This window comes from Dryas octopetala, chromosome 2 (assembly GCF_963921425.1).
Source record: "Dryas octopetala chromosome 2, drDryOcto1.1, whole genome shotgun sequence".
Lineage (NCBI taxonomy): Eukaryota > Viridiplantae > Streptophyta > Magnoliopsida > Rosales > Rosaceae > Dryas > Dryas octopetala.
In genome coordinates this window covers 28,230,817-28,244,191 of record NC_141367.1, presented here as the reverse complement: position 1 = coordinate 28,244,191, position 13,375 = coordinate 28,230,817, and the positions used below count along the sequence as shown (strand labels likewise).

The following is a 13,375-nucleotide window of genomic DNA, read 5'->3' as shown; positions in this document are numbered from 1 at the left end:
GGTGATGGCGGTCACCTACAACTCTAAGATACAATCCAAAAACTCACAAGATGTCTAATCCGCTATGCACGTTGAACAGCAGACGAAATGTCAAGTGTTTATCGATTGCCTAAAGTATAGAGTGTATGAATTGTAAGAGATAGAGAAGATGAAGAAGATGAAAAAGATGATGATAAAACACAGTACGAAAAGATAAGAATGTTGTTTTCTTCTATCATATGGGTTTTCTATTATAGAATTCTACATGCTTCTTGATTGTTAATGGGTCTAACTCAACAATCATGACTCTTCAGTTGATCTCTAAAGAGTCATGACTATTGAATTAGACCCATTATAAATTACCCCTTAATACAGTAAAAGGTTGTAGCCGTTGAATTCAATTGACATAAAATATTTAGAATCAAATGAAATTTTGAATCTTAAATATAAATAAATAATATTATACCAACACTAATAGGGATGGTTGATTATCAAATCCACAATTGACACAAGCACTTGTTATTTTTCCTTAAATTAGCTCATAAACTCCCATTTCTTATGCTCTTAGTACTTATTTTGTTCAAAAGATAATGAGATAATGTTATTATGCAATTAATTTGCTAAAAATTAAGCCTTTCCAATATTAGCAACCTAATTATTGAATTTGCTTTTTCTAGCCATGCATGCAGACTATGCAGTAACTAGATGATCTAATCCTGTTCTCATCTTTTAATGTGGTATACTAGTGGATCATGAATCATGCATGATCAATTGAGCATTGCATATGCCTTGCCTACCCCAAAGCACTCGCAAGTCTTATCATATGTTTCTCGGATGTCATTATCATCACAACCTTATTTTAATTTAATCAACTACTAGGCTCTATGAATTTTAAATAGTAATTACATAGACCTCATTTGAAACATGAAAGTGGATCCAATTTTTACAATTAAATTTACGATGAATTTAAAACCCACATTTGTGCCTTAAAAATGACTTTATTATTATAATTAAGTTGAAAATAGTCAGAAAAACATGAAATAATGGTCTCATATAATATCAGTCGATATATGTTAATTATTAAACTACATTAACTACTACATTAAATCTTAAAGACTTATAACTTTAGTAGTCGTGAATAATTATTTCCACACCTAAAAGTCTAAAACCAAAGTTCAAATCTCTTGTGTTCTCTTTGTCATGCTACTCTAGCAATATAATGCAATCAAAATATTGTCCAATTAAAGTAGAGTCAAAATCTTGTCCAACCTAAAGTAGTATGTATAATTGAGGCCATACAATATATAGGTTTCTTTTGTTTTGTCATTGACAAATCACTATTATGACAAGTGACAAACAATTTCTCAATTAGGCATTAGTTCCAAATATATAAACGAAGCAACACTATTATCCAAAAGAATAAAAGGTCGAATCGAAAGAAGCCACCTACATGCATGGTAATGGAAAAGAGCCCGATAAACTAACTACTAAGTAGGCCCATTCATATAGAATATTCTCTTTAACTCGTTGAAATTCTCATGAGATTCGCTCAAGCACACGTGGTGAGTTTCAATCGCTTCATGTTAATCCCAAAGGGACCATAGATGCCTTGCCAGGCTGACACATTAAAATTAGAATAATAGAACGAAGAGGGCTCCTAATCAAGTCCAGTCTCCAACGTGGGCCCTCCAGTGACGTGGCTAGATAAGCACCACAATTTCGCCTACATTTATCGTAATGTTTATCCTACTCCACCCCCAAAAGGGAAAGGACACGCGTCATCTCGCTAAACGGTAAAAGCATAGCTACGCAGCCTACCTTGTAGACTCTTTCTTGTACTATCCACACCAGGTTAAAAGGAGAAGCTCCTCCAAATCCGCGACTGGGATAAACTTGCCTACTCTCCCTTTCTCCCCCCACCTAATTCTCAATTTACATTTCCACACTCTTGGGATTTAGGGGGTGCTGAACTGCTGGATAATGTTTAAAAAAAAAAAAAAGAGAATACATATTTGGTTGATTTTTTATTTGTGCTTCAACTATAGAGATGCAGTCAATCACGTATGTATAATATTTAATTAATTACTTCTTTTTTAAACACGTGTGTATAATAATTCATAATACAAATTAAAGAATTAGTAAATAAAAGTCAATTAATGTATAATTTATGAGAATTTATCTAACTGAACTTATCGAGGTGCGAATCTTGGTTACAAACTTACAATTCAAGGATTCTAATTTAAAAATTACTTGTTTTCTTAATATGTATTTAATTGAAAACTCATATATATATATATATGTTCAACCATAAAGTATGTATTATAAATAATTAGGAAAGATTCATCTGATTATGCTGAATACTTTCATTAACCCACTTCTATTTGTATAATTAATTATTACAAAAAGGGTGAGAAAAATAAATTGTCTATAGTCTTTCCCTACAATTCTATTACATTTGATTTGAAGTTAGACTATGGTCAAAATGTTACAAATTTTCCTCACATAAGATTTCACACCATTTCTTAAGGCCAGTCACTATTTTCCTCTTTGGGTAAACATTGTGTGAAAGAGTCCTACCAAAAAAAACATTGTGTGAAAGAGTGGGAAATCATATGGGATATTCGCATTGAATAATATTCTCATCCGGATAAAGTTTGTGACGAGAGCAAGTGCAAAGAACCCGGGGCAAAAGCCAAATTATTGGAAAGCATCCAAGTGTGTTTGGTTACTTGTGCGAGTTTGGAACTGTGGAATTTCTTATACGAGGTAGCAGAAGTCAAAGAAATAACCAATCAGAACCCGGGTGACTACAAAACGACAAAACACAATCACCATAAAATGAGGAGCCCTCTTCGTTCAAACATTTCAAAAACCTGAATTTTCTTTAAGCTTATAGCCCTCTTCTCTCTAATAGTGAGTGAGATTATTAGCCTTACTAATCCAAGTTTTTGTTTTTTTGTCTTGTTTCAAATTTGGTTTTCTGGGGTACTAAAATGGAGGCTAAGAGATCAAGCTCTGAGCTCCCTCCTGGGTTTAGATTCCACCCAACTGATGAGGAACTGATCATGTTTTACCTCAAAAACCAAGCCTCTTCAAGGCCATGCCCTGTGTCCATAATCCCAGAAGTTGATATTTACAAATTTGACCCTTGGCAATTGCCTGGTTAGTCTTATTAGATGGCCACAAGTGCTTCTTAGCACATATATATACATTTGTTCTTAATTGTTTAATTACTAAACATGGTGCTCATTGTTTGTGTTATGCAGAGAAAGCAGAGTTTGGAGAAAATGAATGGTATTTCTTTACCCCCCGGGACAGGAAGTACCCAAATGGAGTCCGACCCAACAGAGCAACTGTTTCGGGTTACTGGAAAGCCACAGGGACAGACAAGGCAATTCACAGTGGGTCTAAGTATGTGGGGGTGAAGAAAGCTCTGGTTTTTTACAAGGGCAGGCCACCAAAGGGCATTAAGACAGATTGGATTATGCATGAGTACCGTTTGAGTGACTCAAGAAAACAAGCCAGCAAGCACGTTGGGTCCATGAGAGTAAGCCCTCTTTGTCATTGTTATAATAACTTGTTTCAAGAATTTGATCAAACAGTTTGGGTGCTAAATGCTAATTGATCATTGCTTTGCTTGTATCCTTAGTTGGATGATTGGGTCCTGTGTAGGATCTATAAGAAGAGGCAAGTGAACAAAGCTTATTTGGATCCAACAGTGGAAGATTCAAGTCCCCAAATGGACATAGCAGCAGTCATGGCCAATAATGATGTTAAGGAAGAGGAACAAATGTTGAAATTTCCGAGGACTTATTCCCTTACTAGTTTATTGGACATGGATTACTTGGGCCCAATTTCCCAACTTTTGAGTGACAATTCAACCTCCTATGATATCCTAAACAACACCTTGCTGGGCAGTGCTCAAACCTTTCAGTTTGGTGATCAAATGCAATACCAAAGCACAGACTCAGGGAAATTCCAAGTGATGAATCAGAGTAGCACCTTGAACAACCAACCATTATTTGTAAATCATCAGGTTTGGAGCATTAACACGAATGGTTTGGATCATTAACCAATTGAAATTTGGGTTGGAGGACATGATCATGAATTCATGATGGGAATCATGAGCTAAAACATTGTAAAAATGGGTTTGTCAGAGAATTTGAATCTCACATTAGAAATTATGAAATGAATATTTGAGCTTATTTTAAATCCCAAATTCCACACATCTGGCCTAATTACATGATCATCACCATCATTGTAATTACCCATGTTCTCAAACTCACTAAAACAGTGACTACACCATTGTAATTACAGCTTCATTCAGACAATTATTTTAATTATCGGACTGTACAAGATAATAAAAACAATAAGATTCCTTTACGTTTTAACTTTTAACTTTTCTTCAATCAAAGTTCCTTGTAGTCTACGGTCCATGGCCAGAAATGGTTGCTTATCCAAAAAGATGACAGTATGACAGGAACATGCATCTATGAGCATGAGGATTGAGGAGGTTGGTTCCTTGGTCAAATAATTAAGCCGCATAGAAAGCAATTTGGATGACGTGACGTACTGATCGAGGACTATGTATCACGCATGCATTGCATGGGCTCAGAATTGAAATGTTGTTGGGGGGGCCTTTGGGGGCTGTTGATGACACTTCAGTGGGTCCTTGGGGGCTGTTGATGACACTTCAGATCGAGTTCAGACCCTAGTGGATATTTTGTCCTTGACAAAATCCCATTTAATAAACTCTAATTTAAGCACCTTCGTCTTAGTTGAGGTGGATTAATTCATATATAAAATTCCACAATATAACAAATTTTAGTTCATGTGAGAAAGTTGAAAAACAGTTGGGTTATAAAACTTTTCCTTTACTGTTAAATTATGGTCTACTCATTATTGGTGCATTTTAAACCTAAAGCCATCCTAAGTCCTAACCTCAGTTATAAGGATAAGACTAATTAGGGACCTGTTCTTTCTGTATTCATGAAATTCAGCAAGGTTACCAAAATATTAACAGAAATATACTTAGAAAGAATTAGGTTAAGGGCACAAAAGAGGTGAAACTTTAGTTCATCCATATTCACCCATGAGCACACAAAAAATGTTAGCAAAGCCATAGCTAACTCATTACTAACACCCAACTCTCACCACTTAACCAGCTAGCTAGCTATTTTAATCCTCAACTACTACTTCTTGACCATATTATAAAATCAATCCCTGCATTGCCTTTTCTGTGAGACAGATTTCAAGTCAAGAAGCCCGTCGTCTTACTGATTGAGCACTTGGCGAGGCAGGTAATTCCCTCCATTTTTCATCTGAAATGAAGGATCATGATAGTATTCTATTAGTCTGTGCTTCCCAAGATCGACACAATGAGGCATATCTGTGGCTGGTAGTCTGCATGGTTTTGTCATGGATCATCATCCATAGGTGGAGCCAGAGGAACAAAAAAGGCCCCAAAACATGGCCGCTAGTAGGATCTGCAATTGAACAGTTGATGAACTATGACAGAATGCACGATTGGCTTGTCAAGTACTTCAAAGAGTCACGCACTGTGGTCGTCCAAATGCCATTCACAACTTACACTTACATTGCAGATCCTGCAAATGTAGAACACGTCCTGAAAACCAACTTTGATAATTACCCAAAGGTAATAATATTTCAGTGCATGCCATTATTTTGCTTCAATTTACTGTTAATCTCATACGCATTTTATTAACTGAAGGGTGAAGTGTACCATTCGTACATGGAAGTCCTGCTTGGAGATGGGATTTTTAATGCAGACGGAGAGCTTTGGAGGAAACAGAGAAAGACTGCAAGCTTTGAATTTGCATCCAGGAATTTGAGGGATTTCAGCACCGTAGTTTTCAAAGATTACAGTCTGAAGCTCCATGCCATTCTGAGTCGAGTATCTTTCCAAGGCCAACAAGTTGACATGCAGGTGACTCCCCCAAAATTTTGTCCATGCATAATTATTCTGGGAAATATAGCATTTTGCATCCCATATAAATGGAACTTGAATATGTTTTCTGTGCAGGAATTGCTGATGAGAATGACTTTGGATTCCATATGTAAGGTGGGGTTTGGTGTAGAAATTGGAACTTTGGCTCCGAATCTACCAGATAATCATTTTGCCAAGGCCTTTGACACGGCAAACATTATTGTGACACTTCGATTCATTGACCCCCTGTGGAAAATCAAGAAGTATTTAAATTTCGGGTCAGAAGCTTTACTCGACAAGAGCATGAAAATCATTAATGATTTTACGTATTCTGTGATAAGAAGAAGGAAAGCAGAGATCAAAGAAACTTACCAGAATGGCGAAAATAACAAGGTAACACAAAAACTTTTTATGGAACTTTGAAGTTTCTTCTCTGTAGCATAACTGAAGTCTGGAAGAAACATATTCATCATCTAAGTAACCTAATCCTTGATCAGATGAAGCATGATCTATTGTCAAGATTCATCGAGTTAGGTGAAGACCCAGAAAATAATTTAACTGAAAAAAGTCTGAGAGATGTGGTCCTCAACTTTGTAATAGCGGGCCGGGACACAACAGCAACTACTCTCTCATGGGCTATTTACATGATAATGACCCATTCCCATGTAGCTGAGAAGCTACATTCAGAGCTCAAAACATTGGAAGAAGATCAAGCAAGAGAAGAGAAAGTTTCATTGCTCCAGTATGACACAGAGGACCTTGAATCATTCAATCGGAGAGTAGCACAATTTGCAGGACTCTTGAATTATGATTCATTGGGGAGACTGTATTATTTGCATGCAGTTATTACAGAGACACTTCGTTTGTACCCTGCAGTCCCTCAGGTATGCATCTTCCCCAGTTGAAAGGTTGATGTCAATGTTATTGCTCTGTGTTCCTTACAAGAAAACATCCCTAATGAGCCAGTATGTGTATATGACTGTAGGACCCTAAAGGCATCTTGAAAGATGATATTCTACCAGATGGAACCAAAGTCAAAGCTGGAGGAATGGTGACTTATGTTCCCTACTCAATGGGTAGAATGGAGTACAATTGGGGTCCCGATGCAGCTTCATTTAATCCCGAGAGATGGCTCAATGAGGGCTTCTTCCAAAATGCATCGCCATTTAAGTTCACTGCATTTCAGGTTAGTTTACCAAGCAATCTTAAATCTATATCCATGAAAGTTAATGGTCATAAACATAAACACTTGATTGGACTCTTAAGATCGCTCCACTCTTGGCCTTACACAGGCAGGGCCAAGAATATGCCTAGGGAAGGACTCTGCATACCTCCAAATGAAGATGGTACTGGCCATTCTGTGCAGATTTTACACATTCACTTTGGTCCCTGGTCATCCAGTTGAATACAGGATGATGACAATTCTATCAATGGCGCATGGCTTGAAGCTTACCGTAGCCAGACGTTGATCGGATGCTTGTAGAGGCCATAATGCAATCAGTGTCAAAGATAATTAAAAGTAAAATAAGTTTGTTCTTCCAGATCGGATGCTTGTAGAGGCCATAATGCCATCGTTGTCAAAGATAATTAAAAGTAAAATAAGTGTGTTCTTCCAGGAGTTTTTATATTATGAAGCTTTACACAGGCAAAAAGCCAAAAGGGACAATGAATTTGGGCTACTTAATGTTAGAAATAGTTTCCCATACATGGCCTTCTCAAAAGTTCATGTAGTATATTTAACATAAATCTACCAAATCACAAGGTTATATACAATATACTAGATTACAGTAAAATTGAGCTCACTGAAACACAAATCCAATTACAGACTAAGAGATCAATTTCTGCTTCTTATCTTTCCACTCAATGATTTCAGCTTCAACCTGTGCTTGAACTATTGCATGAAACCCTGGGTATGGCTCATAACCAAAGAAGCTTTGCAGAGCCTGAAGCAATAAAGAAACACATACATCATGGTTGTCAAGTCAGAGATGTCATGCAAACATGAGTTCAGAAGTTCAAAATTCATCAAAATTACCTCTAAGAGAACAAAGAAGGGAGCCATTAAAAAAGCCTGTGCAAGGTTGTCTAATAAAGCTGGGGCCCGTTTCTGCAGATTAATAAATCAAATTTCAAGAGTATAGATACAAGAACGACATAAAGTCACGCACAGAGTTACAAATAACAGACTTAATACCTCAAAGACCCCATGTCCAATAAACTGTCCGGTCCAACACACTACTTGAGCCACCAGGACAACCTGAAAATTAGTTTGTTGTGGTCAAATGGCCTAAAAAAGATTCTCTTGCATAAAAATGATACCCATTTCATTTACAGCTAAAGGAGCAATCAAATGACTGAACTTTAAAGAAAAATTTATTCAATTCCACAAAATAAACGAAACCCAGATCAAAATTTTTGACAAAAAGTCAAAAACTAATAATAACTCCAGAAATTACCTTCCAAGAGAAGGAAAACCCGAGTCGGGTCGCAAGGAAACAGCTAGCAACCCAGCAAATTACACAAAGCAGAGCAGCCAAGGAGCCAGCTTTCGCATCCAAAGTGACGTAAAACACCGAATAGACTATAGTCAACAAGAGGCCAACGTTGAAAACCATAACCACATCGTTCCCGAACACTGAAAACCCAAAATTGAATAGCGAGGGCGTGAAGTAGAGGATGAGAAGAGCCGTGAAGAGGATTGGCCAAACGAACAGCATATGTATCGCTATGTTGATTGGATTGCTGTGGTAAGCTCCATAGAAAGCAAAGTGATTTTCAAGATTGAACAATCCAGTCTTTCCCATTGACAATTCCCAGCAATTCTGAAAAATTCCCAAGAAAATTAGGTGCTTTTCTTGCGAATTTTCCCGGGAAAATGTGATGGGTTCGAGGAGGAAATCAAAAGGGGGCTTGCCCAATTTATTGTTTCGTCAATCACAAGGACTGAACTTCCAATTTCATACGTAACCGGCCAATTTTAATGCTTAGGTGCGTTGTCTCTATTTGATCAAAAATTGATTCTTTAATCAAAATGATAACTTTTTTCCTTTGTAAATTCAATGGCCAAAAGAAAGTTTTAATCAAACATATATATATATATATATGGGTTAATTACATATATATATATATATATATAGGGCCCTTCCAATAAGGGATCTCTCATTTAACACTAAATGAGGGATCACCCTGTGTGGCCCACACGGGTCGTTTTGTGTTAATCCGAACCGTCCATGTTTTACATCTTCATTGATAGATCATCCTTGCAAAATATCGGCCAAATCGGAAATCGTTTACCCGTTCGTTTAAGCGGTCAAAGTTTAAAACAAATGGACGAACATCAAATTTCTCTATAAACACCTAAACTTTGACCGCTTAATCGAATGGGTAAACGATTTCCGATTTGGCTGATTTTTTGCATGGATGATCTATCAATGAAGATGTAAAAAATAGACGGTTCAGATTAACACAAAACGACCCGTGTGGGCCCTACAAGGTGATCCCTCATTTAACACTAAATGAGGGATCCCTTATTGGAAGGGCCCTATATATATATATATATATATATATATATATATATATATACCTTAACTATACCTCACTTATTAGTTGGGTACTTCTGCTTTAAAAATTTTTATTAGGGTACATCAACTTATGTTTTTTGTCAATTGAATACCTCCGTTAGTCTGACCGTTAGTAAGACTGTTAAATGCTTATATGGCACACGCGGACCCCACCATTAAATATTAATTTACCATTTAAAAATAGCCACTAAACCAAAATTAATAAATAAATAAAAAAGCCAACCCCCACCTAGCACCCTCCATCCCCTTCCTCCCCCACCATTTCCCCACCCAAGCCACCGCCCCTCCCCCCCAAACCCAAGCCACCCCCCACCTCCCCCGCAAACCCAGGCCAAGCCACTAAACCAAAATTAATAAAAATATCAAAAATATCAAAAATATCCCTCCCCTCCAGACCCTCACTGACCAGCACCGAACCCGAACCCGTCTACACCTCCGTCAAGGCCTTCGCGCCCGCCACCGTGGCAAACCTCGGCCCGGGCTTCGACTTCCTGGGCTGCGCCGTCGACGTCCTCGGCGACTTCGTCTCCATCACTCTCGACCCGCAGGTCCTCCCGGGAGAGATCTCCATCTCCGAGATCTCCGACAACCATTCCAAGAAGCTCAGCAAGAATCCAATCTGGAACTGCGCCGGCATCGCCGGCATCGAGGTCATGAAGATACTCGGCGTGCGCTTCGTCGGCCTCTCCCTCTCTCTGGAAAAGGGCCTGCCACTAGGAAGTGGGCTGGGATCCAGTGCGGCCAGCGCAGCCGCCGCCGCCGTGGCCGTCAACGAAAACAAATATCCAAGACATGACGCACACAACCGCGTACATGCCAAAAACGCCACCAAGCCCAACAGATTTGAGCATCACCGGAAGGGAGTAAGTGACAATGATGTCGCAAATCCATAACGTAAGGGCGCAAATGGCAATGCAGAGGCCTCGAACTCGGGTGGGGAAGATTTCAGCACAGAGTATGTTGGGGATTGGCCCGAACCCCGTAACAAACAAACAGAAGTAGATGTTCCAATGTCAGATGGGATGGCAGCTGAGTTTGCATTTGGAAGTAACACATCAGGGTTAGTGAAACTAGGGCTCACCAAATAGCCCAAGGCCCGAAGCCCACCCGAAGCCCGCCCGGCCCATTGGGCCCGAAGCCCGATTTGGCCCGACATTTGGGCCGGCCCGGCCCGGCCCGAAAATTTCTTGGGTTGGGCTTGGGCCATCCCCTTGAAGCCCACGGCCCGCCCAAAGCCCGGCCCGCTTAGGCCCGCCCAAAGCCCGGCCCGAAGCCCAAAGCCCGTTTAATATCTTCAATAAAAAAAATATAGGATTTTGGCTATGTTATGAATTGAACTTGAGACCTCATAGAACAAATTTCAACTCTCAACCAACTGAGCTGACTAGTTTATTTGTCTAATTTGTGAATCATAACATATTTAATAGGTTTTTCGTTTGTTTACTCTAATAAATTATTAATATGCTTATTAAGTTATTATATAATTCTATAATATTAGTAAATAGTAATAGTGTAAAGTGTAAACTATACTATGTAATACCATAAATAATAAACTTTGAAAATTATATACAACATTACAAATTTACAACTATAATAAAACATAAATGTATATGTATATATACAACTTTTATAATACAACTATAATTAAAGTTATTAAACCATGATTGTTCATTAATTTAATAATTTGAACCGTTCATTTTATATGTTGATAGTCAAAGATTATCCTTACAAAAAATCGGCCAAATCGGAATTCATTTACCCATTCGATTATCATTAAAAAAACCATGATCATTCATTAATTCGACCATCGTTACGTCACTTTTACATATAAATACACTTGAAGAGTTGAAGAGTATAATTCTAATAACTTTCTCGTTGAAACCTTATTGTTTTCATAATTGTGAAGACCACAACGTGATTTCAACAATCTGAGCCGTTCATTTTCTATATTCATAGTCAAAGATCATCCTTACAAAAAATCAGCAAAATCAGAACTCATATACCCATTCGATTATCATTAGAAAAATCACGATCGTTCATAAGTTGGACCACCATTATCTAATTTCTACATTTCCAATTGAACTAATTTTTTGCAGGGATGATCTTTGAGTGAAAAACTAAAAAATGAATGGTTCGGATCATTGAAAACTTGGAAACACGATCGAGAGGTGAGCTTCTACATATAAATACACTTGAAGAGTTGAAGAATATAATTCTAATAACTTTCCGGTTGAAACATTGTCGTTTCCATAATTGTGAAGACCACAACGTGATTTTAACAATCTTAGCCGTTCATTTTTTATGTTAATAGTCAAAGATCATCCTTACAAAAAATTGGCTATATCGGAATTCATCTACCCATTCGATTATCATTAGAAAAACCACAATCGTTCATTAATTCGACCACCGTTATGTCACTTTTACATCTCTGATTAAGCTAATTTTTTGCAAGAATTCTCTTTGAGTGGGGAACTAAAACTTGAACGATTCGGATCGTTGAAAACACGATCGATATGTGAACTTCTACATATAAATACACTTGAAGAGTATAATTCTAATAACTTTCCCGTTGAAACCTTGTTGTTTCCATAATTATGAAGACCACAACGTGATTTCAACAATTTGACCCGTTCATTTTCTATGTTCATAGTCAAAGATCATCCGTACAAAAAATCGGCTAAATCGACATTCATCTACCCATTCGATCATCATTAGAAAAACCACGATCGTTCATTAATTCGACCATCATTATGTCACTTTTACATCTCCGATTAAGCTAATTTTTTGCACGAATTATCTTTGAGTGAGGAATTAAAATTTGAACGGTTCGGATCGTTGACAACACAATTGCATCGTTTGTTTATAAAAATATGTAATAAAATATATAATAAAACATATGTACATTTATGTTTTATTATAGTTGTAATGTTGTATATAATTTTAAAAGTTTATTATTTATGGTATTACACTATTACTAACATAATAGTATTATAGAATAACTTAATAAGCATATTAATAATTTATTGAAGTAAACAAACGAAAAAGCTATTAAATATGTTATGATTCACAAACTTAACAAATAAACTGGTCAGCTCAATTGGTTGAGAGTTGAAGTTTGTTATGTGAGGTCTCATGTTCAAATCACAACATAGCCAAAATCCTATATTTTTTTTTAACATATATATGTGTCTAAACAGGCTTTGGGCCTATTTGGGCCGCCCGTTTGGGCCTAGCCCGGCCCGGCCCTCCAAGCCCGCAAGCCAAAGCCCGATGGGCGGGCCTTGGGCTTGTGTATTAAAGCCCAAGCCCGGCCCGGCCCGGCCCGAAAGCCCTATTGGGCTTCTATCATTCAAGCCCGAGCCCGGCCCGAACCCGAAAAATTTGGGCCGGGCTAGCCCGGCCCGGCCCATTGCCGACCCCTAAGTGAAACCATGGGAAGGTGAGAGGATTGAGGAATGTGTATCGGATGATCTTGAACTTACTCTTGGGAACACTAGAACCAGGTAAGTTGGAATCAATTTGTGGCTAAATGATTCCAACTGTTGGAGAGTTCCTGCAGATAGAGAGGCTTGAGAGAATGGATTGGGAGAGAATTATTTAGGGGTTTGGGGGGGAGGGGCAAGGGAGGTGGAGGGGGTGGCCTGGGTTTGCGGGGGAGGTGGGGGGTGGCTTGGGTTTGGGGGGGAGGGGCGGTGGCCTGGGTGGGGAAAGGGTGGGGGAGGAGGGGGAGGGAGGGTGCTAGGTGGGGGTTGGCTTTTTTTTTTTTTTAAATTTTATATAATTTTAATGGTTTTTTTATTTTTTTATTAATTTTGGTTTAGTGGCTATTTTTAAATGGTAAATTAATATTTAATGGTGGGGTCCGCGT

The 13,375-nt window shown here is 38.1% G+C and overlaps 3 protein-coding genes across 6 annotated transcripts; 2 read left to right on the top strand and 1 right to left on the bottom strand.

The window, feature by feature from the left end:
• Positions 1-2,842: 2,842 nt before the first annotated feature.
• NAP (NAC-like, activated by AP3/PI) lies at positions 2,843-4,184 on the top strand. Its single transcript, XM_086232352.1, has 3 exons — positions 2,843-3,141; positions 3,246-3,526; positions 3,629-4,184. The coding sequence occupies exons 1-3, from the start codon at positions 2,973-2,975 to the stop codon at positions 4,049-4,051; spliced, it is 873 nt and encodes a 290-aa protein (XP_086088478.1). The 5' UTR covers positions 2,843-2,972; the 3' UTR covers positions 4,052-4,184.
• Positions 4,185-4,975: 791 nt separating this feature from the next.
• CYP704B1 (cytochrome P450, family 704, subfamily B, polypeptide 1) lies at positions 4,976-7,408 on the top strand. 4 transcript variants are annotated; one of them, XM_086232351.1, is made up of 6 exons: positions 4,976-5,635; positions 5,711-5,926; positions 6,023-6,319; positions 6,424-6,810; positions 6,912-7,112; positions 7,219-7,401. In XM_086232351.1, the coding sequence occupies exons 1-6, from the start codon at positions 5,306-5,308 to the stop codon at positions 7,393-7,395; spliced, it is 1,608 nt and encodes a 535-aa protein (XP_086088477.1). In that variant the 5' UTR covers positions 4,976-5,305; the 3' UTR covers positions 7,396-7,401. The 4 variants fall into 4 exon arrangements, with proteins under 4 accessions (XP_086088477.1, XP_086088476.1, XP_086088475.1 ...); XM_086232350.1 differs by having other exon boundaries at positions 6,912-7,408; XM_086232349.1 differs by having other exon boundaries at positions 5,711-6,319.
• A 141-nt stretch (positions 7,409-7,549) lies between these two features.
• Positions 7,550-8,999, bottom strand: LOC147295157 (2-hydroxy-palmitic acid dioxygenase mpo1-like). Its single transcript, XM_086232355.1, has 4 exons — positions 8,383-8,999; positions 8,121-8,183; positions 7,962-8,033; positions 7,550-7,869 (listed from the first exon to the last, which is right to left on the bottom strand). Exons 1-4 carry the CDS (start codon positions 8,728-8,730, stop codon positions 7,753-7,755), a joined length of 600 nt encoding a protein of 199 aa, XP_086088481.1. The 5' UTR covers positions 8,731-8,999; the 3' UTR covers positions 7,550-7,752.
• Positions 9,000-13,375: the final 4,376 nt, after the last annotated feature.